Raw genomic sequence first — 26,954 nt, forward strand, 5'->3', positions numbered from 1 at the left:
TAACCCCTTGCGGGCCCTTGGGGGTCTTGGATCCCATGCCCCCCCACCTCCCGCCAAAACGGCGCAGCGCGACGAGCCATATCTTCCGTTCTCTTGGGGGCGGAACAGAAGCAACAATAAGCTAAAAGTGTCGCCTCCCGCCAACTCTTTACCTTTCTTCTTAGCAAAGTAACTTGTTTTTTCGTTGTTCTAGCGTCTGGAGGTGTGTGTGTGGGGGGGGGAGTGGGGGTGCATCGCGGCCCACTGTCCAGAGCGCGCGTGGACAGTCGTGAGCGGCTCGGTGGGTTTTTATTCGGGGGGGGGGAGGCGTTCAAAAAGGATTCGGAGTTTTCTTTACAAAAAAGTTTCAAAATTGGATGCGTGAAGACAAACGCCACGCCTAGGCCTGTGAAAACACATAATCGGCCTGGGTTGTGGTCTTTTTTGCGCCGTTCCCCCCACCGCCCACACCCAGAGAGCGCCAGCTGTGGAGTTAGCGCCAGTGTAGACGCGTGCTGCGCGCTCAGTGGTACTGTGCTCGCCCCCGCCAGACCGAGTCCTCCCGGGGAAAAAGTTTCCCTAGATTCCCCCGCACTCTCTACCCTCAGCCTCGACCAAAAAAGCAAACAAAAAACCGCCCTTGACTCGGAGGTTTCGTGCGCCCCACGCTCCCAATCCCCTCGCCCTGTGCGGTGTGTGGAAGAGGAGTCGGGAAGCGGCGAGTCGCGCGGCCACTTGGAAAAGTCTGGAGAGTGTCGGGCTCAAGATGGAAACCGCGGCCCGGGCGCTCGGGGCCGGCCTGAGCTCCCGCTGGCAAAAAGAGAAAGTCGAGCCCGCCTTCCTGCCCTGCAAAAAAACAACAACACGACAACAAGAACCCCGAAGCTGGTGGAACGGGTGATGTCACAGAGCCGCGCTCGGAGGCGACAAAAGGGGGTGCCCCTCCCCCCTGCGCCCCGAGGCCCCGGGGAGGGCGCCCGAACGCGGAGCGGCCGACTAGAAACTTTTCCTCTTTAAGAAAAAAAAGTTGTGCGCGGCTCGGAGTGGGGTTTTTTTTCCGCCTTCTTTCCTCGTCTCCCCTCCCCCTTCTTCCTTTTGAAAGTTTCTTCTCCTCCCCCCGCCCTCCCCCCCGCCTGACCGCATGGCTGATTCAACCTCAGTGTCAATCAACTTCTTTTTCCTCCTCTTCCTCATTTAAATAAGTTTAAAGCTCCTCCCCCCCACCCCCCGCTCCCGGCCCACCAAATCTGAACTTTATAAATTGGGCTTTGCGCGCGGTAGCCCGGGAGAGTCAGGAAGGCGAGGGGCCGGCGCTGGCGTGTGGGATCCGGACCCGAGAGCCCGAGGCTGCGCCTTCCCCGCACCGCGACCCTCGCGACCACCCGCCCCGCGCCCCCGCCCGCGCGAACGCCCGCGATGACCACCACCCTCGTGTCCGCCACCATCTTCGACCTGAGCGAAGTTTTATGCAAGGTGAAGGGGGGCGGAGCATCAACTTTTCACGAAGTCTTTCTTTCACCTTAAAAAAGAACCCCCGAAAGTCTGAGTCTTGGGAGGCGGGGGGGGGGGGGGGGGGGGAGCAGGGGTGAAGAGAGATGGTTTTTTTTTCCGCCCGCCTTTCCCCGCAGTTTGAAGGAATTTGGCCCTGTCCTCTCGCCCTTTGAGTTTCAGCAGCTCCTAGCGGGGATTACATGTGAATCTGGAGACCTGAGTTTTGGGGGCCACGTTTGCGTGGCGGGGTTGCCTAGGGGTGCGAGGGAAGGGCCGGGGTCGGGGCGGGTTTGGGGCGATTCTTTCGTACCCAATGCGCTGCTCGAGCCGGGGTGCCCTGGGCGGCGCGGGTTCCCGGGGTGCGCCCTGGGCCTCTGCGCTGCGGGAGGGGTCGACCGTATCCGGCAACCTTACTCTGGCCCCTGGGATCGGGGTTGGGGGTCCTTCGGGGAAGAGAGTCCCGGTAGCTGTTGCGGGGAGGTGTCCTCGCCTGCTCTGGAGGAGCTGGGGATCTGCGAGGAAGCAAAAGGCCGAGAGTTGTGATTCAAAAGATGTTGCAGAACGAGTTTGCGTCCGCCCTAGCCCTGGCCTCCTCCCGCCATAGCCGGTCGTGCTGCAAACTTTGGGGGTGAAAGGAGGATTCGGGTTGACCCGCCGGCCGGGGTTGCAAGGGATCGCGGCTAGTCGATTTGGAGGAAGTCGACAAAGTGCTGGCCTGAACTTAAGGAAGGATCTCCGCGAGTAAAGGCTGTATAGGGGCCTCCTTAAAATGTACAGCTTGCCAGTCGGTGTTGGAAAAAGCAGGGCTTAAAGCCGGAAAGTTCCAGGAGTGCGGCTTTAAAGGTACACAGTGAAAGCCTGTGGATGTTGTTACATTTCTTTCCAACCCCCTCCCCCAATTTGAGAGGGCGAAGCTGCAAGGCTACTTTCAATTGCTGGAGTGTTATGCCTTCTCTTAAACACGTCGGGTCATGTTGCTCTCTTTTCCCAGCTTGCCTCTCCTGTTGGTGCAGCTGCCAGGGCCCCGGGGCTGCAGGCTTGGGGTGCAGGGACGCGAGGAGCTGAAGAGCAACATCAAAAGTTGGACTTTTCAGCTTCCCTCCCTCCCTGGGTTCTCCTGGCCGGGCGGCTGCCGGAGCTCCCAACACGCCATCCTTCTCTCCCTGGCTCTCCCGCCCTTTGATCTATTTCTTTCTTTCGCCCCCTCCCCCTACAGGACTTTTTAAATGAACCTCATTGTTGGGAACCAGCTCTCCACTGGGTTCCTGTAATCCTCTCGGTGGGGTGGCTGTGGTTACGGATCCCCGATGCCCCCTGCAGATCCTAAGGGACCAACTTTAGAATTTGCACAATGACACCCACAGGGATCGGGAGCCAGCTCCCAGGGACCCATCCTGCACCCTTTCCAAATCTGGGATACAGTTTGGGCAGGTTACCAGGGTCCTGCTGGAACAGAGACCTGCCTCTGGTGGCTCTGCATCCCATCTCCACCCTCTAGTCCGCTGTTGATGGGTGGTGGGTGGGGGATTGGGGGCTTTCCTTTTCCTTTTTCATCTGCAGCATTACAGATTAAACACTGGCGCTCTTATCCAAGCCTGCTCTTGCAGCCAGAGGACTAATTGCAAAGGCATCTTCCAGTGAAGGCGGGCGGGTGAAGGTGGATGGGAATGGTGGGAGAGATCACTGTAGAAGGTGCCCCTTCTGGGAACATGGGGTAGTGAGTTTTATTTTCAGGAATCCCATCCCTCCCTACCTCCTCCCCCACAGACCAGGGCCCCATGTCCCTTTCTCCCCAAGAAAAAGCAAAGGCAGTCTGAAAACCTGTTGCCAGAGGAAGGGAACACTTCTGAAGGAGAAAGCTGAGAATCTCAGGCCAGGACATGGGGTGGGGGTGGGGAGTATCAATTAAGCAGACACTGATGAGAAGGGGCCTTTACCTAGCTCATAGTATTTCATCTCCTGGGAGGTTTACCGTTTTGGTTAGGGGAGGGGAATCATGAGATATTTTGAACGAAGAAACCTATTTGGGTGATAAAGAAGCTGGATCACAGATAAAAAGGGCAGAGAATATGGGGGTGCATCTCAGGAGTCAACATAGAGCCGGGTGTCTGCAGAGAGTTATCTGTCAGACCGGTTAGGATTTTGTGGTGTCTTATGCATGGGGCCGAAATAAACCCAGTGGGTCGTCTATGGGCGGAAGAGGGGGAAGCGGGCTTGCGAGAGCAGAGGGGAGGTGGGTCCTTTGAGGATCAGGACCTCTCTGATTGTGGCGGGGGCTGCCTGCAGGGGGACATCCTGGTGGGTGTCCTGGCCCCTGACCACCCTTCTCTCCCCTCTCCAGGGTAACAAGATGCTCAATTACAGTGCTCCTGGCACAGGGGGCTGCCTGCTGGACAGGAAGGCAGTGGGCACCCCCGCGGGTGGGGGCTTCCCTCGGAGGCACTCGGTCACCCTGCCCAGCTCCAAGTTCCACCAGAACCAGCTCCTCGGCAGCCTCAAGGGGGAGCCGGCCCCCGCCCTGAGCTCTCGCGACAGCCGCTTCCGGGACCGCTCCTTCTCGGAAGGGGGCGAGCGGCTGCTGCCCACCCAGAAGCAGCCCGGGAGCGGCCAGGTCAACTCCAGCCGCTACAAGACGGAGCTCTGCCGCCCCTTCGAGGAGAACGGCGCCTGCAAGTACGGGGACAAGTGCCAGTTCGCGCACGGCATCCACGAGCTGCGCAGCCTGACCCGCCACCCCAAGTACAAGACGGAGCTGTGCCGCACCTTCCACACCATCGGCTTCTGCCCCTATGGGCCCCGCTGCCACTTCATCCACAACGCCGAGGAGCGCCGCGCCCTGGCCGGGGCCCGGGACCTCTCCGCCGACCGCCCCCGCCTCCAGCACAGCTTCAGCTTCGCTGGGTTTCCCAGCGCCGCCGCCACCGCCGCCGCCGCCGGGCTGCTGGACAGCCCCACGTCCATCACCCCACCCCCCATCTTGAGCGCCGACGACCTCCTGGGCTCGCCCACTCTGCCCGATGGCACCAATAACCCTTTCGCCTTCTCCAGCCAGGAGCTGGCCAGCCTCTTTGCCCCTAGCATGGGGCTGCCTGGGGGTGGCTCCCCCACCGCCTTCCTCTTCCGGCCCATGTCCGAGTCCCCCCACATGTTTGACTCTCCCCCCAGCCCCCAGGATTCGCTCTCGGACCAGGAGGGCTACCTGAGCAGTTCTAGCAGCAGCCACAGTGGCTCCGACTCCCCCACCTTGGACAACTCCAGACGCCTGCCCATTTTCAGCAGACTTTCCATCTCAGACGACTAAGCCAGGGTAGGGAGGGACCCCTGCCTCTTCTGCCCCCCACCCCAACCCACATCCCCTGCCCTCCCCTCCCCCTCCCTCCCTTCACCTCCCTCCCCTTCCCTTTCCTTCCCGTTCCCCTCCAGCCCTCCCTTAACAAAGTGAAGCTCAGCCCCTTTCCCTAGAACCTTGGAATGCCCCCCAGCCCCTCCCCCCACCTAACATAAGGACAAGCCCATTCGGCAGTAGCTTCTGGCTTGAGACCCCCCTCCCTGGATTCCATAGCCCACTTACCACGCCTAACAGACAAGTCCCATATTTGTCAGTAGATGCCTTTTCTCTGGCTTAAGCCTTAAGTGCCAAATCACAAAAGAAAAAGCAGTAACCGTTTACAGAAGCAACTTAGTGCCTTGTAATCTAACTTTGTCACTGTGACTACATTACCTCTTCAGCGCCAGAGGGCACCCGTGGGCCTCACGGAGCCTCTGCCCATGGGGTGGGGGGGAGACCCACAACCAGCAGCTCCCTCCACTGGCGACACAACTGCACCTTCCCTGTTTTGTCCCCGCACGCCTCTTCCTCCCCTCTTCCTGGTGTCACCCTGCCTCCCTTGGGAGAGTTGTTGCCAGACTTGGGTTTTTGGGGAAGCCTGTCTTGACATTCAGAAACCTTGTTTCTTCCCAACCTGAACCCCTGTTGACTGATCTTGCCTGGGTTTGTATAGGTCTGCAGGAAGGAAGGCTGAGAAAGCGGATGAAGATTTTGTGACTTAAGTGGGACTTTGTGATTTAATTTTTTTTCTTTTTTTTTTAAGTGGGGAGGAAGGGGAAGCTAGATGGACTATGAGAGACTTGATTTTGGTGCTAAAGTTCCCCAGTTCATATGTGACATCTTTAAAAAAAACAACGGAAAAAATGAGAGAAAAGCTTAAAAAAATGTAAGGGGTGAGCAGTTAATGGTATTCATTCCACATACAATATCTGTGTAAAACAATTTCCTGTAGGAGTAGCTTTAATGGTTTTTGCTCTAGAATACCGTAGGTCTATCCTTAGAGCACTCACGCCATGCTTTTTTCCCTGGGTTTTAAACTTCATGTAACTTTCAGAAATTGGAGAGCAAAAATTTTGCTTGTCACTGCACATCAATATAAAAAAGCTTATTTAACTTATCAAAACGTATTTATTGCCAAACTATGCTTTTTTTTGTTAATTTTGTTCATATTTATCGGGATGACAAATCCATAGAATATATTCTTTTATGTTAAATTATGATCTTCATATTAATCTTAAAATTTTGTGACGTGTCTTTTTCCTTTTTTCCACAGTTTTAATATATTATTCTTCAACGACATTTTTTGTAACTTTACACTTTTTTTGGTTATTTTATTTTAAAAAAATGAAAAATTAATTTAAAAAAATGCAAAAAACTGTTGGATTATTTATTTTAGAAATTCCCCCTTTGTGTTGGACTGCAAATTGAGTTTCTTTCTCCTTAGGCCTTTCACAGCTAGGACTGAGAATGTATGTAAAAGTTCTGTGGCAGAACAGAAGGAAGACAGCTTTTTATGTATAGCTTCTAAAAGGGAAAAACAAAAGAGAGAGACCCTTTGACTTCCACGCGCCCATCTCAAGACATTCCGCCGGCAGATTCGAGGCTCTGGACTCCCAAGTGTGGAGTTTTCCAATGTTAATGTAAACAGAACTGGCACACACACCTTAAGATGAATGTAATTATGATTCCTCTTGCTGGTCACTACCGTCGCTTTCTATTTCTCTTTCTTTGTGTGAATTTATTTAAAAGAAAAAAAAACTTTTTGTAACGACTATTTGCAGTTTAAAAATCAATAAACCCCATTTTTTTTTCAAGAAACATGGATGGTGGAGCTGGTTTTCCTCTGGTGAAGGTCCTGGGGGTGGGAGGGGTTGCCATCCTTTCAGTTAAAGTGACAGAACTCCAAGCCGAGCTCAGAGGGGCTGGGGTTGGAGATTTTTGGCCAGGGAGCCTCTGCTTCCTGCTGTGCTACTTCTGCAATGACTGCCCCGTGTGTTAATTGGTGACCAAGGGGCAGAAGGGCCAACACTTGTGTGGTCTCAGAGGTTCTGGGGAACCAACGTTCAAGGGGCTTCCGGTCTTCCCTGCCCAGCCTGTGGTCTTCATCCCTTTGGGTGATGTGTGGGGTATGGAGGCAGTGAAGGTGGGACATGGTACTTGGCATGCCGGCAGGCCTGGATTTGAAGGAGTTTTTGTATCTGGGTGCTTCCCCATAGGAAGTTCACCTCGAGTCCTGGCCTCTCAGCACCTGCCTGTGGTGGGTGTAACGAAGGATTGCATACCTGAACAGGAATGTCTGGACATCAAGGGACTAGGACTGAGGTGGTTCCCTCAGACTTGACATTGCCTCTGTGTCGAGGGCTGTTGAGGGGCAGTGGGTATCAACACCGATAACAGCGTAGCAAGTTGCCCGTGGTCCTTAGTCCTAGTGACACCTCTGACACCATGCAGAATTAGGCAGAGTGTCATCTTGGGAAGGATGGGATCCCCTTGGTTGGAAGCACCCCAGCCAACACTAGATGGCCACTTAAGGTGACATTTCATCTGCTGGAGGAGTTGGACCTTTCTAAAAACCTCGAGCCTGGGCCTTGGGAAGATTTCTTCTTAGGAAGACAGAGACAGTGCTCTTTGAGGTTCAGTTGCCTTTGGTTCTTCATACCCAGTAAGTTTTGGGGTATTAGCTGATTCTCACCCTCATTCCACCCAAAGGCCTCTCCCAAAGGTCTGCAGCTGACATTGACTGGGCCCGGGCTGTCCCCAAGACTGGGAGGCCTACCTGTACCCTCTGGGCTCTTCCTTCTCGGGCCAGCAGGTATCTACTGGGGGACAGTGAGGAGGAAAACTAGGAACTGTTCAAGGCAGGGGCTGGTGGTAGCAAGGGGAAGAGAAGCCCTTCCTGGAACTGGAGTAAGCTCAGCCTCTTTTCCCTTAAGGAGGGAATGACTCTGTGTGTGTTTGGGGCGGTGGTTTGTTGGTGGTGGTGGCATGTGATCTTCCTCTCAGACTAAAGGCAAGAAAGACATCTCATGAAATCGTTCACCCCAGGTCCTGCAGGTGCACCTGAACACTTCAGAGACCTCTTTCTAATTCCCCCTGTCACAGTGACGCTGGGTAGGTTGGGGTCCCAGAGGCTCCCCCTCCCCCTCATCCTCCCTAGATGTAACAAAGATACTGACATTGACTCCTGGAAGCCCTGTGAAGTTCAGGGGACATCACGTGGCCCCTTCCATGTCCCCAGACCTCAACTTTACCCCACCTATGTGTCTCCCTGTGGAGTCACATAGGTGGGGATTTAGATCACCTGCCCAAGTGTGGTAGCCCCCAGGGCCTGGTTTGTGCCATCTGGACCTTAAAAGCAGAGGAGATGGGCCCAAAGTTACCCAGGAAAGGAAGCAGCAGAACCTTTCCAGGCTCCTGACTTCTCCAGGGTGTTGGTAGATGAAAGGGTCTTGGCGGCTGTTCCATGCTCTAGGCTGGCAGGGCAGTATGAGCCCAGGGCTGGCAAGGACCCCCCATCTCAGAGTCCCTCTGCAGTTGGAGAGGATGGAGACCATGCAGAGGGCTGAGAGGTGAGGCCTACCCAAGAGCAAGTGGGCAGGAGAGGCAGGCCTCCTGCCCCCACCACAGCGCAGGACCCTGAGACACCTTGGGTTTAGGAGCCTGCACCCGGTCTGCCCTGGGTGGGTGGGGCCTCCACAGCACTGCTGGCAGCAGCTCAAAGAAAGGAGTTATTTTGGTTCCTGAGCAATGACTTGTCTTTGTTGGCCTGGAAGCCTCATTGCCAGGAGGGAGGCCGGGCGGGCTCTACCTTGGCGGTGCTCTGGGGAAAGGAAGGCCTTGAAGGGCCAGCAGAGAATATGGGGGCAGGCTTAAGATGAATTTTGCCGTCAATTGGATCACAGAGCACTGGTTACTGAAAGGACCCAGCAGGTCATGGTGGCGGGAGGGAGGTGGAAGACCCATGGTCTAAAGGAAGGAGGGGTGTGGGTGGAGCCCTTCGACCTGGGATCAAATCCCAGCTCCACTTCTACCAGTCTGTGCTTTGGGTAAGTGACTTAACCATGGATGTTTCAATCTCACCTCCAGGGGTGATTGTGGATCAAGTGAGCCTCTTAGCAATGACAGTTCCTCACGAGTGCCAGGTGGTTTTCTGAGCACTTCGTGTATGTCATTAACTCATCGAATGATCACAGTGACCCCATGGAGGAAGTTCTAGACTATCCCCAGTTTACCTAAGGGGTACAGGGATGCTTATCAACTTGTCACATGGCGAGATAGTGTCAGGATCTGAGCCCAGGTAGGTGGGTTCCATCATAGCTCTGCCATGATGCGAGTGTCATCATCGGCTGCTGGCATGCCCAGTCCAGGCGCACAGTCACTGCCCATGACCCATGCGCCTTCCTGTCTCTGTCAGCCTTCTGTGGTGCTTCTGCAGGAGCATGAGAGGCCATCAGTTGGGTTAGATGACTCTGCACACGCTGAGTGCCATGATCTAATGTCTCACAAGGCCCTGCGGGTGCATCTGGAGGAGGGGGCCAGGGAGGAGGGGATAGGCCATCCCCTTGGACTTTCCCCTGCTCTGCCTGCTGAGCGGAGGCTTCCGTTAATGATCGACAGACCAAGGGGTGATCCAGAGCTGCCCTGGGGAGTTGGCCTAGGGCCCTTATTCCCCCAGGGTCTCCCACCCCTGTGTGTAGCCAACCATTTAATCATGTCTGGCTGGACTGACCGGAGCTACCTGAGTTCAGAGGGAGAGGAGGCGGGGAGGTCAGCCAGGCCCTGGCCACCCCCTTGTGGCCTTGCCGGCCTTGCTGGTGACACTTCCAAGGCCTGAGGCAAGGATTCAGCATGGGGAGCAGGGCAAAGCCCCGGCTCTTTCTTCAGGTCAGGTCAGCACTTGGGGGTCCTGCCCCTTGGGCCAGAGAGGAACCTGGCCCCCAATACTTTAGGTGGGAGTCCTACATGGTTACGTCTGAGTTGCTGTTGTGGGAAACTGGACTCTGAGGAGCCAGGCAGGGGCTGCCCATGAGAGCCAGCTGCAGGGCGGAGGATGAGGATACCTCCACGTTTGGACTGTTTGTCGTTGTTTTGAAATGTTGGTAAAGCCTGGGTTTCAAAGTGCAGGGCCGCGAGTGATGACTGTCCTTGTGCCCTGAGCCTGGGGTCCAGTGAAAATCAATACTGGCAAGGGCCCAGACCAAGGCAGTTTCTCACCACCTGGAGCCAGTCAGGGGCTGCCCCTCGACTCCCAGTTGTACCCTAGGGAGAAGGATCTCAAGGCCGCGTGGGTCTGAGTTCACTTCTGCTAGTCCCAGTACTCTAGGGCTGTGGGAGGCTCTATTGCCCAGGGTAAGGAGCTGGTTTGCAGTTAGAGGGACCTGGGTTCAAGTTTCTCCTTGGCCTCAAGGTTACTCTATGACTATAAGCCAAAAACGTAGTAAGCCGCTTAGAGCCCAGTTTTCCCATTTGTAAAATAGGATGATGGTGATGATGACAGTTACATCCACATTGCTGAATAAACAAACAATGGCACAGTCACACAATGGAATACTATACAGCTGTGGAAAAGAACAAAATAGAAGCACAACAACACAGATGAACCACAGTGTCATAAAATGGAGTGAAAGAAGCCAGCTGCAGCGGCGCACATATTGCAGGAGTCCATCTGTAGGAAGCTTAGAAACAGATGAAACTGATCTATGACAACAGCGATTCCATCAGAAGATGGAGTATACTAGTAGAACCCCACGGGGCTGTGTACTGAAGATTTGAACACTTTATGTAAATTACACCTGGAAAATACAAACAACGAGCTGTTGAGAGTGTTAAATAATAAATGTAAGAACAAAAAGAAATTCAATACCTGGCCCACTGTGGGCACTTGATGAATTGGATGTGAGTATTATTCTGTTCCCCTTTTCCAGAAGGAGGGAATGCACTCGGGGCAGAGGAGTGGCTTTCCGGGAGGAGGGTGGGACATAGGGTTTTCATCTCAGCTGAATTGGTCTCAGCCTGTATGCTCCCCACTCCCCTGCACTGCCTCTCTGGGAATAGGTGTTGTTTCTGCAGAAAAGCCACATTCAGAGTGATCTGGGCATAAGCAAATCAACTAGTAAGTGCCACCATCCACATTTGAAAAGAGTTTTTTGACCAGGCGCAGCAGCTCACGCCTGTAATCCCAGCACTTTGGGAGGCTGAAGTGGTTGGATTGCTTGAGCCCAGGAGTTTGAGACCAGCCTGGGCAACATAGCGAAGTTGCATCTCTGTCTCTATAAAATAAAAATAATTAGCTGGGTGTGGCAATGTGCACCTGTAGTCCCAGCTACTCGGGAGGCTGAGGAGGAAGGATTGCCTGAGCCCAAGAGATTGAGGCTGCTGTGAGTTCTGATGCTGTGAGCTGTGATCATCATGATTGTCCTACTGCACTCCAGCCTGGGAGACAGACTGAGACTCTGACACAGGAAAAGAAAGAAAAGCATTTTTCCCTTTGCAGATTTAAAACACACCTCCTCTGGCTATCTGGTGCCTCCCGCATGTGGCAGGTAGTAAAGGGAGGCCAAACTGGGGCTCACTGGGCTCTGAGGGGCTGAGAGAGGACAAGCCTGCTTGCCCCATGGGCCGGCATCAAGGGGCTGTGGTCCCAGGAGCCCCTCCATGGGCTGCTCTCCTGCCTGACCTGGCCCACCCCTCTCTGAGGCAGGTGAGGGTGGTGAGGCTCTGAGGGCTGGCTTTGGGAGGCCCGGGGTGTCCTGCTGGCCTAGCCTGTCCTCCTGGCCCTTGGGCTCAAGGGCACCTAGAACCCTCCTGTGACCATCTCACATTGTCTCCGCCCTCTGCTCCTCCCCATGGTTTTGGGAAGTGGTCCTCCAACAGGGCCCTGAGGAAAACTTCTTGGCCAGGAAGTGGGATGCTGGCTCAGCCTAGATCCTGCTGTTTTAAGGCTCTGGGGTGGGTTCATGTGGTGAAGAAGCCATGCCTGCACAGCTGCCCAGCCTCAGTGCTCAGGGAGTGGCCCAGGCTGGGGCCAGGCAGCAGGGCCCCCGCAGGGGATGCCTCCTCGAACTTGCTTACTCTCATTCCAGCCCTATCAGGCAGTACTGGATTTGTGACCCTGCTCAGCCACTTACAAGTTGTGTGACCTTGGGCAAGTTACTCAACCCCTCTGAGACTTATTGTTCTCTTCTAAGCACAGGACACAGGAAGCATACCCACCCTGCCCACATGACAGGACTGGGTGAGGGTCATATAAGAGGGAGAGGAAGGGCATCTGGGATGAAAAGACACTGGACAAAGGTCATTTGAGAGTGTGTGAAAGCAACTTGCAGTCATCACATGACAAAGCCCTTCCTCCAGGGATGTTAGTGTCATAACCTGGCACTTTGCTGCCATGGCCCACCCTCTGGGTTTTCTGCCTAAAACTCACGTTTGGTGTGTATGTCGTAGAGAGTCTCTGAAATTTACATAATAAAAATAATAATCGGTAGGCACAGTGGCTCATGCCTGTAATGCTAGCACTTTAGGAGGTTGAGGTGTGAGGATCGCTTGAAGCTAGGAGTTTGAGACCAGCCTGGACAACATAGCAAGACACTGACTCTACAAAAAATTTAAAAAAATTAGCCAGGTGTGGTGGCGCATGCCTGCAGTCCCATCTACTCAGGAGGCTGAGACAGGAACATTGCTTGAGCCCAGAAGTTCGAGGCTGCAGTGAGCTATGATTGTAGCACTGCACTTGAGCCTGGGCGACAGAGTAGACCGCTGTCTCAAAATGCATGCATACATACATACAAATAATAACACGAGCCAGCATTTGTCGAGACGTCCCATGTGAGCTGGGTGTTAGGCCCATTATCACACAATCACATTTGATAGTACCTGCAGGTGTGCTCTGTCAGCAGCTCCATTTTACAGATGCAGAAAGTCGAGCTCAGGGAGGAGCCACTCTCCCCAATTGCACACAGCTGTGTTCCACCGAACCGGCACCCAGACCTGTCAGTTCGCAACACCCAAGCTCTCAACCCCCACTTGATAGAGGGAGGCGGATGTCTCATGGCACGGGCCACTCAGCAGGTCCTGATTTCAATATTCACTCTCTCCTCTAAGGACACACAGTCATGGAGGAGAATCCATCTCCTCTTGGCCCATCCCTCCCTGTCACATCTTCATCCTACCTGGTTACAAGGGCTGTCGTGGAGAGCGGGGGTTGGGCTTGCCTTCACTTGGGCTCACCTTGGGAACACCAGCAGCCTTGGAAACCACACCCATGTCCAGAAGTATTGCTGCAGGGTTAGTGGTGAAGAAATCGTGTTTATCACTCAGGGGGTGTCCTCCTGCCTGCTAAGTGATCTTACCAGCTCTATTGTCTACCTGCCGGAGCTGGTGTTCCCCCTGTTGGTGCTATCTTTACTGACGAATACTGTCCATAGTTATTGAGCTGCATTCCAGTAATTCCCTTCCATCCAAGGGGGCCGTGTATTCCTGCTGATGCAGGGGCCAGGGTGGGGGGACATGGTGGGTTCTCAGAGCTCCAGCCAGCAGTAGAAGCCAGAGAGGCAGGTGGAGAAGAGGGAGCAGGGCCAGGTCGCCCCCCCATCTTCTTACCTCCAGCTGGGGGAAGGAGAGTAAGGCCTGTTTCTTTCCCTGTTACTGATGATTTTATCACCCCAGCCCAGAGCGCTCCAGGCACTGGGGGCAGCAGGTAGTTGGCTCGGTCAGATTTCTAGACTCAGGTAGAAGCTGAAGTGTTTTTGTCTCCGGTGCTGTTCTGACCTCTGCTTCTCTGGTGCACCTGCAGCTGCGGGTTGGGTTTGGACAGGAGTGCATTTTCACACAGAGGAAGACACCTGCAAAACCCACCTCCTGTTGCTCTCTGGTGCCTCCTACACACTGTGGGAGGTAAAAGGAGGCGGACTGGGGACTTGCTGGACTCCAAGGGGCTGAGAGAGGCAGTCCTGCTTGTCACTCAGGCTGGCAACAAGGAGTTGCCCTGTGGGCTGCTCTCCTGCCTGTCTCGGCCCATCCCTCCCTGAGGCGCATGAGGGCGGTGAGGATCTGAGGGGTCTGACTGGTTTTGGTTGCCCTGGAGATGTCCTGCTGGCCCAGCCTGTCCTCCTGGCCCTCGGGCTCAAGGACACCTGGAAGCCTCGTGTGACCATCTCACGTTGCCTCTACCCTCTGCTCCTCTCCACGGTTTTGGGAAGTGGTCCTGCAGCAGGGCCCTGAGGAAATCTCCTTGGCCTGGAAAAGGGGTACCGGTCCAGCCTAGATCTGGCTGCCCCAAGGCCCTGGGAGCTCCTTGATGTGGAAGTGGCATCTGCACACCAGATTAAGTGCTCAGGGAGGGTCCCAAGCTGGGGCCAGGCAGCAGGGCCCCTGCAGGCAATGCCTCCTCAAACCCTGTAGGCTGGACCCCCAACTTGCCCTACTCTCATTCCAATCCTGTCACATCAAGTGGGAAACCCCTTGCGCTTGTGGTCAGACATTCTGGGAAGATTTTTGGAGCGCAGGTTCCCATAACAAAGGGGTTGGGGGCAGGGCTTTCTCTTCGGATGCCTGTACCACATATCGCAGGAGGCGTGGAAGTCCCTACCGATGTTCAGGCAAAACTGACAAACGCATATTGGGGCAACATGCTGGGGCTGAGCCATGGCTCCGGGTTTGGAGCTGAAGGGGACAAGGCCCTCCCTGGCTGTCACTTGCTAATGGAACTGGGTGGTCACTTCTTATTTCCAGCTTCCATTTTCTTGTCTATGAAATAAAGGGGCTGGACCAGAGGGTTCGCAGTCATGAGTCCATGAATACCTTCAGAAGCAAAATCCATGGAGCCAGACTTCCTTGCCATGCTGAACGACGGGGCAGTGCAGCCAGCCATGTTGATGCTGCAATCTCCAGCTAGAGTGATAGCCAGAAGAGAGTTGGTGTGTTGTTTGGTGACTCACGGGAACAGGTCCAGGACTTGTGGAAGCTGGCTGGCTTTCTTTCTCTTTTTTCTTTCCTTCCTTCCTTCCTTCTTTTCCTCCTTCCTTTCTTCTTTCCTTCTCTCCCTCCCTCCCTCCCTCCTTCCTTCCTTCCAAGTTGGGGGGGTTCTCACTCTGCCACCCAGACTGGAGTGCAGTGGCATGATCATGGCTTACCATAGCCTCAGCCTCCTGGGCTCAGATGATCCTCCTGTCTTAGCCTCCTGAGTAGCTGGAGCTATAGGCACACGCCAGCATGCCTGGCTAATTTTTTTTAGAAATATTTTTAATTTTTGGTAGAGACAAGATCTTGCTATGTTGCCCAGGCTAGTCTCAAACTCCTGGGCTCAAGACTTGCACCTTGGCCTCTCAAATTGCTAGGATTTCAGAGTGAGCCATCACGCTGGGCCTGAACAGCCTCTGAAGTGGTGGTTTTAAACACTTTTATTAACTGTAGGCTTATGAGGACACGAAGGTCATCCCTTTGCTATGCTGTATTTTCCAAAATACACTATTTCAAATGAACACATCCAAATGACTGTCTTCATTTAGGATGTGCATTTGAACACAATACAGGACGCTGAGGAGCTGACTGGTCTCTGGGACACTCAGGAATGGGCTGCTGAAGCTTGAAGTCCCAGGGGGTAGATTTCGGCTCAGTCCTGGGACAGCCTTCTTAGCAAGCGAAGCTGGACTTTGGGTGGTGGACTTCCTGCTGTTGGTAATGTTCACACAGAAGCCAAGTGCTGCCAGAGGCAGGGACATGACAGAGTGATTCCCCAACACTCCCTCATCCAAAACAGTTCCTCCCCCTTACTCTCTGTCCTACCATCCTGGTTTAGTATTTCAGTATTTGTTACTCTCTGAAAGTGCCTGTTCATTTAATTCTTTACTCACCTGTCCTCCTTTTGCCCGACGTGCAGGTGCATCTGGAAAGGCAGGTGCCTGGGCTCTTGTTCACATTCTATTTCCAGCATGGACACTGGGGCTTGGCACTTAGCAGACACTCCACAACCACCAAATGAATGGAATTTTGCTGTGGGTACAGGCATGCTAGCTCCTAGGCACCCATCATCTAAGGAAGAGCCCTGAGTGAGCCTGGCTGTGGATGTTTGAGAGCTGTGGTGTCCCAAGGTTAATGAGTGGTGAGACTTACCTCTGGGAATCGGGCATGTGACCCCTCCCTGGCTGTGTGTCCTTGGGTGAGTTACCCAAACTTTCTGAGTGTCAGTAGCTTCATGCGTGAAAGGAGAGAGTCGGATTCAGTTATCTCCAAGGTTTCTCCAGCTGTACTACCTTGAGATTTGAGTACTCTTTGTCTGTAGTCACTGCTCTGTTTGTTCAACTCTATTTTATTAAGGGTTCTAGGCCTATTAATAAACTGGAAAAAAAAAAAAACAGTCAAGTGTGGTAGCTTTTGCCTGTAATCCCAGCACTTTTGGAGGGTGAAGTGAGAGGATTGCTTGAGCTCAGGAGTTTGAGACCAGCTGGGGCAACATAGCAAGACCCTATCTCTACAAAGATTAAAAAATCATCTGGACATGGTGGTGCATGCCTATAGTCCCAGCTATTTGGAAGGTTGAAGCAGGATTGCCTGAGTCCAGGAGGTTGAGGCTGTGGTGGCCTGTGAGTGTACCACTATACTCCAGCCTGAATAACAGAGTGAGACCCCAGCTCAAAAAACAAAACAAAACAAAACAAAAAACTGAAGAAAAACAAAGTAGTGTAGAGAAGTGAAGAGTAAATACAAGTGCAAATGAATTACCATTGTGTTCTGTATAACAGTTTGTAAGGACTACGGCCAGACTCCAAGGGGACTGACTAATTAAATAATCATCAGCTTAATTATAGATTGTTTAACCCAGGCATAAATTAACAATTGAGGATTTTGTTTTTTCTGGTGTACTTAAGCCACCTAACAGAACACTTGGCTACAAAATTCTTAATATTCTTTGACTTTAAGTACATCTTATAAATGGAGCCAGTTTATAATGTCTTCTCTCTGGCTTCTTCAAGAGACAGTTTGTAAGCCTGGATGATCCCATTTTACTGGCAAGAAAATGCAAAATAAGCCACTTTTTTATTTGTTTATCATTTTTTTTAAGAGACGAGGTCTCACTCTGTCTCTCAGGCTGGAGTGCAGTTGTGCAATCATAGCTCACTGCAACCTTGAGCTCCTGGGCTCAAGTGATCCTCCTGCCTCAACCTCCTGAGTAGCTGGGACTACAGGTGCCCATCTTGCCTCACTAGTTTTTAAACTTTTTGTAGGGACAGGGTCTCATTATGTTGTTTAGGCTAGTCTCAAACTCCTGGACTCAAGCGATCCTCCCACCTCAGCTCCCAAAGTGCTGGAATTGCAGGCATGAACCACCACACCCAGCCCAAAATAAGCTACTTTTATTATTTATTTTTAAATTTTATTTATTTATTTATTCATTTTGAGACAGAGTGTTTGTCACTCACTCAGGCCGGAATGCAGTGGCATGATCATGGCTCAGGACATTAGATATTGGCTCAAAATATTTAAAATACTGTCTAGAGCCCAGGACATTTGAATGGGTATGAAACAAAGTGAGACCCAGGACATGTGCTACTCAGGAGGCTTGAACTCCTGGCTCAAGTGATCCTCTTGCCTCAGTCTCCTGAGTAGCTAGGACTATAAGCACGTGTCACCATACCCAACTAATTTGTGTGTGTGTGTGTGTGTGTGTGTGTGTGTGTGTGTGCGCGTGCGTATGTGTAGGTAGGGTCTCACTTCTCACTTTGTTGTCTAGGCTGGTCTTGAACGTCTGGTCTCCAGCAGTCCTTCCTTCTCAGCCTTCCGAAGTGCTGGGATTACAGGCGTGAGCCACTGTGCCTGGCCAGGAACCACGTACTAATACAATGCAAAAGGTGCTGTAGGATTCAGAAAGGCATGGTATGGGATCCTTATTCCTAAAACGTTTACGTTTTAGTAAGCGAGACAAGACACAAGCTGAACCATCAATTAACCAGAGTGCATCTTGTCCTGTGACAGCACTATACATGGATATAATAAAAGGCTGACTTCAGAGCAGGCGGTTAGAAGACAGCATTGCTTGGGCTTCTCTGCTCATCCACAATTACACCCAATGCCACAGAGTCAAAGGAGGCCAGGGCCAGCGTCTGTTTGGAGAGAGGTTCTCTAGCAGTTCCGCCCGGGCCGGCTTTGGAAGTATCAGAGGAACTCTGCCCGCTACCCTGAGACACAGAGACTCGGGTAATTGAGTGTAGATGGTACCCTCCAGAGCTGTGCATCTTATTGGCCCTGCCTCAGAGGAATTCAGACTGCAGAGACCCAGACAGGAGCAAAGGGACAGAGAGTTCTTCAGGTCACTGTCCATGGCAGCTCACAGACCCATTCAGATGTCCTGGGCTCTAGACAGTATTTTAAATATTTTGAGCCAATTTCTAAAACATCAGACCAGGTGTAGTGGTTCGCACCTGTAGTCCCAGCACTTTGGGTGACTGAGGCGGGAGGATTGCTTGAGAACAGGAGTTCAAGACCAGTCTGGGTGACATAGCAAGATCTCATTTCTTTAGTAAAAAAAATCAAAAGATGTAAAAATAACAATCTAGCTTTCTGGTCTCTTGAAAAATTGAGCTATCTGGCCACAGAGGGCTCACATTCCCTGTGGCATCAGCTGTGTGGATCTAAGTAGTATCTGTTTCTTTCAAGACAGGGCTTGTGTTCTCTAGTTTGCTGTAGTCCCCACCACTCTCTACATGTCCCTAGGATCTCCTAAACTTTTTTTCACCCCAATAGTAGAGAAATATTTGCCTGTACTCACATCTCTATCAAGAATAAGAAACATAAAAGCCCAAGAGAGCAGTGTGTTTAAAGAAAAAACAAGCACTGGGAAAAAGCCTATTATTTAATACTTATGCAAAGGGCAGCTACACTGAAGGAATTTAGATGGAAAGTCTCACTCAGGCAACCTTCCCTGCCCCATCCAGTGCCAGCTGAGTTTGTAAAGAAACATGGCACGTTATTTAACAGAGAGTCACCACCTTAATAGTTGAGATTGATTAAGGGCTTATACATGCCAGGTGTTACTTCATTAACCTTCCCCACATCTTGTGAGGCAGGTACTGCTTTTACTCCCTGCTTCACAGAGGCAGGTGCAGAGGTCAACCGAGGTGTCCAGTGTCACACAGCTACTTAAAGGTGGAGACAGGATTTGAATGTAGGCCTGTCTGACTCTAATTTTGCTCCCTCTTGTGTCATGAGGCTCTGAGATAGATGCCTCTGGCCTGGAGTGACATACATACGAGGAGGGGGATACCCCAAAAAACACATGGAATTTATTTGTAAAAAATTGTGTATTTATTCTTGCATGTTTAGACTTCAGTCACCTTCAAAGTACTCTCCGTTTGATGCAATACACTTATCAAGATGCTTTTTCCATTGCTCAAAACAATTTTGAACTCATCAATTCTGATGTCTTTTAGTGCTTCTGCTGTTTTTTGTTTTACCTCTTCCACATCAGCAAAACGTTTCCCTTTGAGGACTTTTTTCATCGAGGGAAACAAAAAAAAGTAGCTAGGGTGAGATCAGGTGAAAAGGGAGGGTAGGGCATGGGGATCATGCCATTTTTTTGGTCAAAAACTGAACACTTGGTGGTGTGGGCAGGTACACTCATAAATCACTCACCATGAAATGGGTGAACACATTGAAAGAATCTCCCAAAAATATTCATTGAAGCTGAACGCAGCTTCTTACAAAAATGCTAGCTGGTACACTGATGCTGATGGGCTCCTAGAACACTTACCTAGTGAGGGAAGCTTGTACTACCAGGGTCCCACACTCCAAGCGATAATTCCAGGTTTTTTTGGCCCCCCTCATATGTCATATGTGTATACATATGCACCGTATCTGCCCACCAGAATATAAGCCACATGCCAACAAGGGTTTTGGGTCTGTTTTGTTCTCTGCCATCTCCCAGGGAAGTGCTTGGTGCAAAACTGGAACTGGTAAGTGTCTGTGACTGTATGTGCTGGGCAGGTGACCCTGAGGTCTGGGAACCTGGGCTGTGTTTGCTGAACTTGTGTCTCTGAGAGCCACATCCTGCTGGGGCTCAGGTTGGGCCTTTTGCCAGATCTGGGTAGGGCAAAAGGGACAGGTGGGGACTGCCCAGCTTGCTCCACGCCTTTCTGTTCCAAGTCTGACTCTTCCTCTTCTCTGAGTCCTTCCTCCTCCACCCTCCAGAGCAGGAGATGAGACAGTTGGTGGATTGTAAAGCGAAGGAATGAGCAGTGACTGTGGATGAAACCAGATAGTGGAGGACGCAGACCTTCGAACCCCGCGGTGGCTGTCAGGGAGTTCCATGTCAGGGAGGGCTAGGCTTGGAACTGGCATGCCATGACTTCCATGGGATTCTATATTAGCCAAAGCAAGTCAAAGGGGCAGTGGGAGTGGGTTATGGGCAGCGAGTATGTAGCTGCTTCCCTGATGGAGGTGGGAGAAGCCAGGAAACCCAGTGGTGAGGGCTTGATGATAGCAACGCTTAGGGTTGTAGCCCTGTTTCTGATGTCCACCTGCCTTCGCTGTTGGAAGCAAACCTTGAGATAAAGATTCAAGTTCAAGTGGTTTATTTGAGCAATGATTCTAGGAAACATAGGTGAGCAGGGAAGGGAGTCAGGGAAGGGAAGGTAGCCAGTCAAGGGTTTGTTAACAAGTTAGTTATCACCCTGGGTACCTGGGTTTCAGTGCTGCTGGGAAGATCTGGGAGCCAGTGAAGGATGCGTGCCTCAGAGATGGCATATCCTGGGGTGAGGGATCTGGGGTGTTTGTACAGGGACTCAAAGTCATGGCTTGACCACTTCTGGTTTTCTGTGAGTGCAGCCAGAGAGAGTCCACAAGCATACATACAGAGACAGGCAGTTGAAATTGGACAGATGCACACTGGAACAGTGAGGGAGAGGGGCTGTGGTGGGGTACTGACTGTACCTGCAGCTGCGCTTCTGTCTGTAGGGGCTGAACATTGTGACAGGATACCAAGACATTTGGCAGAAGTGCTATCCTTGCCCAGAATCAATGAACTTTTGCTGCATAACAGACCACTTCCAAAATCAGCACTTAAGATAACATCCCTTCCCTTACTTAGCTCATAGTTCAGTGAGTGGGCAATTCGAGCTGGGCTCAGCTGGGTGGTTCTTCTAGCCTGAGCTGGGCTGCTTGTGCTGGCAGGCAGGCTGGGAGCTGATTGCTATATGACAACCTCGGCTGGGACAGTTTAATCTCTGCTCCACAAGGTCTCTCATCCTCCAGCAGGCCAGCTGGGTCTTGTTCTCATGGCACTGGCAGCACTCCAAGAGAATGAGTGGGACAGGCAAGGCTCTGGAGAGCTAGACTTGGAACTGGTATGCCATGACTTTCATGGGAGTCTATATTAGCCAAAGCAAGTCACAAAGCCTGCCCAGATTCAAGTGTAACAGAGTCCACCTCTCCATGGAAACAGCTACAGAATCATATTTAGGGGGATAGACATAGGAAGAGGAGCATGTGTGGTCATTTTTGCAAATAACCTACCACAAGCCCATGCCCTTAGGTATCTTGTGATCTGGTGGACAATCAAAACCAGTGTTTGTGCTACTATTTTAGACATAGCAGGAGTCAGAAGCTGTTGGCTCAAGTGTGGGAAATTCTCTATCCTACACTAGCATCTCCACTGAACCTCTCTGCTAAACATTGTCCTTTCCTCTGGTCATTTTCAAGAAGGCAATTACCTCTGAGGGACAGTGCAGGAAATCTCTATCTACTGAAGCAGTGCTTCTTTGGGGGTAGGGAGATCAGAAGACAGCCAGGTTCAGAGTTAAGTTGGGTCAAGGACATGTAATTTGTTGTTTTTTTTTGTTTTTTTTTTTTGAGTTGGAGTCTCACTCCGTTGCCCAGACTGGAGTGCAGTGGCTGCTCCCGGCCACCGCACCCTCAACCTGCTGGGCTCCGGCGATCCTTCCACCTCAGTCTTTCAAGTAGCTGGAACTACAGGCGTGCGCTACACACCCGGCTAATTTTTGATTTATTGTAGAGATGAGGTCTCGCCAAGTTGCCAAGGCGGGTCTTGAACTCGCCGGCTCAGGCAATCCACTCACCTCAGCCTCCCAAGGCGCGGGATTAAAGGCTGAGCCATCGAGCCCGGCTAGGACATGTAATTTGAATTCAGCAGTTTAGTTTTTAAAAGCTTTGTATGGCCGGGTGCACTGGTTCCTGCCTGTAATCCCAGCACATTGGGAGGCTGAGGCAGGAGGATTGCTTGAGCCCATGAGTTTGAGACCAGCTTGGACAACATGGTGAGACCTCATCTCTACAAAAATAAAAAAAATTATCTGGGTATGGTGGCATGTGTGCCCACAGTCCCAGCTACTCAGGAGACAGGCGGACAGATTGCCTTGAGCCCAGGAGCCAAGGCAGTAGTGAGCTGTGATTGTGCCACTGCACTCCAGCCTGGGTAACAGAATGAGATCCCAGCTCAAGGAAGGAAAAAAAAAAGACTCATAGTTGCTTACCTAATAATAATTTTTTTCCTTAATAGAATATATTTTTATGGGAAGACCCAGGCGAGTGGATCACATAGGATGTTATTACTTCCCTTAGTTTATCAACCTTTGAAGGAGGTTTACTTTCTGTTTTTTTTTGAGTTGGCATCTCACTCTGTCGCCCAGGCTGGAGTGCAGTGGCACGCTCCCAGCCACCGCAGCCTCCACCTGCTAGGCTCCAGCAATCCTTCCGCCTCAGCCTTCCAAGTAGCTAGAACTACAGGCGTGCACTACCACGCCCGGCTAATTTTTGATTTATTGTAGAGACGAGGTCTCGCCAAGTTGCCCCGGTGGGTCTCGAACCCGCGGGCTCAGGCAATCCACTCGCCTTGGCCTCCCAAAGTCCTGGGATTACAGGCTGAGCCACGAGCCCGGCCAAGGTTTACTTTCAAGTGGAAGAAAATCTGACAGCTACTTGAAATGTAGGTGGCATGACCTGGAGGTGTTAATTTACCTCCTTGCATAAATCACAGAGGAAATGTACAAAAGGACAAGTCAAAGTTCTTCACAGAAGACAGCATGGCATTGCTGTCCACCTTGGGGGAAATAATAGCTCCTGTAAGATCATGGGGAGGGAATGTGGTCTGTCCCTTGGGCCATCTGGGGTCACACCTCTTTGGGTCACCCATCTCCCCTCTGCCCTATAACTCATGGTCGAGTGCATCTGCAGGGCTGAGCTGGGTGGTTCTTCCAGCCTGAGCTGGGTGCTTGCACTGGCAGACTGGCCAGGAGTTGGGTGGTCTACAATGGCCTTAGCTGGGTCAGCTTATCTCTGCTCCACGTGGTCTCTCATCCTCCAGCAGGCCAAGGGGGATTGTTCTCATGGTGGCAATAGCATTCCAAGAGAATGAGTGGGACAGGCAAGGATCTGAAGGGCTAGGGGGTCTCTGACCTTCCTTCTTCCCTTTACTGCTCTTCCTGAGAGAAGAGCTCTCCTGTTTCTAGCTGCACTGCCGTGCAGAGCCCATCATATGCTTCTACGGCACCGCCAGGCTCAGAGGAGAATACATCCAAGGCTTCTCCCAAGATCTGGATCTAAAGACTCAGCTTAGGCAGGGAGGAGTGAGACCCCAAGACCCACCTACCTTCAGAGAGAGGAGACCCTCTCAGACTCGGGAGCCAGGCATCTGTGTGAAGAAAGGCTTTGAGCCTCTGGCCCTCTCCCTGTTTCCTGGTGGTGTGGCCTTGCTGACATTGGACATCAAGTTTGTGGCCATGATGACGGAGTTCGCTCCTGCCAGCCCAGGAAGCAGAAGCATTCTTGCAGTGTCTCTACATGGACACCAGGTGTGCACTGAGCATGCAGAGTTCAAAGACCTGCACCTGTGGCCCTGGTGGGCCGAGTTCATGATGCATTTTGGAAGCCAAAGGGACCAAGTTCTTCTTGGTTCGTGGTGCCTTTGACTGGGGCTTTTCAGATGCTCAACCTATCCGTGACCGTTGTAACATGGTTGTGAAGACTCTCCACTCCTGCTCCTCACAACCACCCCCCTTTGACAAATGGATGAAGGGGAAGCTTGGAGGCCACATTACTTGCCCAAGGTTATGGAGGTAGAAAAGGCTGGAAACCAAATCTTTCATTTATTTATTTATTATTCACCCAGGCTGGAGTGCAGTGACCTGATCATGACTCATTGCAGCCTAGACCTCCTGGGCTCAGACGATCCTCCTGCCTCGGCCACCATGCCAGCTAACTTTTTTGATTTTTGTCAAAATTCCTCTTCCCTATGCCTTTAAGAAGTGACGCCTTCTCACCCCTTCCGGCCCATACAGCCTTCTCCCCTCTCCTCAAAGATCCAGCCAGCCTCTTAGCATCTCCCCCTGCCCCCATCTCCAACTCTAAGGGTTTGGCACCTAGTACTGTGTCAGGGAACTTGGGAAACCACAGGGTTGCCGGTCAAGCCAATGTCACTGGCAGCGTTATTGGGGAGGAGAGACTAACACTACAATATATACCTGCCTACTATGTAGAAGAAAGGGTGTTCTTATTTTACTTATTTACCTGTTCATTTGTTTTAGAGACAGAGTCTCATTCTGTTATCCAGGCTGGAGTGCAGTGGCACGATCATGGCTCACTGCAGCCTCAACCACCTGGACTCAGGAGATCCTTCCGCTTCAGCCTTCTGAGTAGCTGGGACTACAGGTGTGAACCATCACGTTAAAAATTGTTTTTGTAGAGCCAGGGTCTTGCTATGTCGCCCAAGCTGGTCTCCAACTCCTGCGCTCAAGTGATCCTCCTGTCTCAACATCTTGAGTAACTGGCACTACAGGCATCTGCCACCACACCTGGATCATTAAAACATTTTTTAAAATCTTTTTTTTGTAGAGTCAAGTTTTCCTGTGTTGACCAAGCTGGTCTGGAACTCCCAGTCTTTATTGATCCTCTCTTCTTGGCCTTCCAAAGTCCTTGGATTATAGGCATGAGCCATTGTGCCTGGCCAGAAGGTATATTTGGAGAACTGGTACTTTTTGTTGTTGTTGTTGAGTTGAAGTCTGCTCTTTTGCCCAGGCTGGAGTGCAGTGGCATGATCATGACTCACTGCAGCCTTGACCTCCTGAGCTCAGGCAATCCTGCTGCCTCCCAAGTAGCTGTGACTACAGGTGTGTGCCACCACACCTGGTTAGTTTTTTTATTTTGCTGTAGAGATGAGGTCTCACTATGTTGTCTAGGCTGGTCTTAAACTCCTGGCCTGAAGCGATCCTCTTACCTTGTCCAGAAGATTGTATTTTTTATCTTTCAAATAATGCAAAGAAATTCTTACTTATACCAGCAGCCTCCGGTGACATCCCTGGGTCTTCTGGAGATACCTCCTTGGCAGGCTGTGGAGCTGATTTGCTGAGATAGAATGCTCATTATCTGAAAGGCTCACTGGGTGTCTCACAGGTGCCCCAGGACATTGTACTGCACCGCTGATTTTCTCACGTATTGTTAGTTAACTTTTCTTGCCTCTGTGTTACTGTTAGCCACATTCTCCTCAAAGCTCTTGCTGGTAATAATAGCAAGTACCTACTATGTGCCGAGAGCAGGGCTCAGACAGGGGTCAGGCAAGTGAAACACCCAGCGCACAATTATTTAGGGAACCACGCAAGGCTGGGCATGGTAGCTCATGCCTCATAATCCCAGCACTTTGGGAAGCTGAGGCAAAAGGACTGCTTGAGCCCAGGAGTTCGAGACCAGCCTGGGCAACATAGTAAGACTTTGTCTCTTAAAAAACAAAACAAAACTATATATACTAATTAAAACACTTTCACTTAAAAAAAAAGGAAGCCCTCAGGTGTGACCTGATACAAACAGGACCCTGGAGTGAATGCCAGTTTTTTTGCGAGTGCCCTTGCGCCCTGGTCCCGCCCTGGCGAGGTTTCTTACATACATAGCTCATCTTGTCTTCAAAGCAGGTTCATTCTACAGATGGGCAAACTCAAGGAACCCAGTGGTTAAGAAGCTTGCACAAGGTCGCACAGCTGGTTCCAGTAACCTGCTGGTGGACATGGACACCATCCTGTGTGGTTTTGCAGCAGCACTGGGAAGTCATGGGTCCTGCGCAGTGTTGGCTCTCGGGAGCTGATGGCTACATTTTCAGGCATCTGGGGAGTCGTTAGAGAAACATGGTCCTATGAAATAGGAAATTGTGCTAGCTTCTAATTAATTACATCAGTTCTGTTAAAAACAAAGGTAATGACTACCCCATGCTCATTACCTACTAATTCTGTCTCTCTCACTCTACCAGTCCAAGAACTGGACAGAGTAGCTGCTACCTTAGAGCAAAACTTTTCTCTGCAGGGCAGGCAGAGGCCAGCTCTGCTCTGCCCCAGTCGGAAGTTGCTTTTTCCGCTCATTCTCCAGGGCTGATGCATCATAGGAAATGGCCACCGAGGCTGCAAGGAACAAAAACACCCGCTTCCCATGCTCCCAGCATGGGCAATAGAGAGTTCCAGACTTTAGTTCCCTGGGACCCTCTCTGGTCCCAGAAGAACCGGGTTTTCCACTGAGGTGGTACAACCTCTGTTGCCCACAGGCCAGAGTGTTTGGATGAAAGAGGCTTTTCCTCCAAGGTTGGGAAGGCAGACAGCTGGTCTGGAAGAGGGAGGTTGACCTTGGACGCTACTAGACCTGGGTTTGAATCTTGCCTCTGCCCCTTACAGACAGGGTGGCTTTTGTGTGTGTGTGTGCGCGGGAGTCTTACTCTCTTGTCCAGGCTAGAGAGCAGTGACATGAGCATGGCTCACTGCAGCCTTTGACCTCCTGGGCTTAGGTGATCCTTCCATCTCAGTCTTTTGAGTAGCTGGGATTACAAGTACGCACCACCATGCCCAGTTAACTTTTTTTTAGATACAAGGTCTCACTATGTTGCCCAGGCTGATCTCAAACTCCTGGACTCAAGCAATTCTCCTGCCCTAGGGAGGATTTTCCATCTGTGAAATGGGAGAATACCTACCTTACAGACTCTTGCAGAGTTGTGGTTTACACAAAAATCAAAGAGATTGCATATAAAGCATTCTAAGACACAAAGGGTGGGAGGAATGGTATCAATGAATGAATACCAAGAGTAGTTGTGTGCCAGGCACTGTGCTGGGCAAAGAGGATTCCAACTGGGATCCTTTCTCCAGGACTCTTCATGCAGAGAGGGAGGGAGGTAAATAGAGAC

General features: G+C 51.5%; 1 protein-coding gene across 2 annotated transcripts; it reads left to right on the forward strand.

The window, feature by feature from the left end:
- Positions 1-453: 453 nt before the first annotated feature.
- Positions 454-6,616, forward strand: ZFP36L1 (ZFP36 ring finger protein like 1). Of its 2 annotated transcripts, XM_008051280.1 has the most exons (3): positions 454-1,452; positions 3,812-4,777; positions 5,472-6,616. In XM_008051280.1, exons 1-2 carry the CDS (start codon positions 1,396-1,398, stop codon positions 4,769-4,771), a joined length of 1,017 nt encoding a protein of 338 aa, XP_008049471.1. In that variant the 5' UTR covers positions 454-1,395; the 3' UTR covers positions 4,772-4,777; positions 5,472-6,616. The 2 variants fall into 2 exon arrangements, with proteins under 2 accessions (XP_008049471.1, XP_008049468.1); XM_008051277.2 differs by having other exon boundaries at positions 935-1,452; positions 3,812-6,616.
- Positions 6,617-26,954: the final 20,338 nt, after the last annotated feature.

This window comes from Carlito syrichta, unplaced genomic scaffold, assembly GCF_000164805.1.
Source record: "Carlito syrichta isolate Samal-C Ts95f unplaced genomic scaffold, Tarsius_syrichta-2.0.1 Scaffold169268, whole genome shotgun sequence".
In the NCBI taxonomy this organism is placed as follows: Eukaryota; Metazoa; Chordata; class Mammalia; order Primates; family Tarsiidae; genus Carlito; species Carlito syrichta.

Excerpts from the sequence above, each read along its gene's own strand:
- ZFP36L1 (XM_008051280.1), top strand. The coding sequence starts at position 1,396 with ATGACCACCACCCTCGTGTCCGCCACCATCTTCGACCTGAGCGAAGTT. Across the intron at positions 1,453-3,811 it reads TGAGCGAAGTTTTATGCAAG|GGTAACAAGATGCTCAATTA; the intron begins GTGAAGGGGGGC and ends TCCCCTCTCCAG.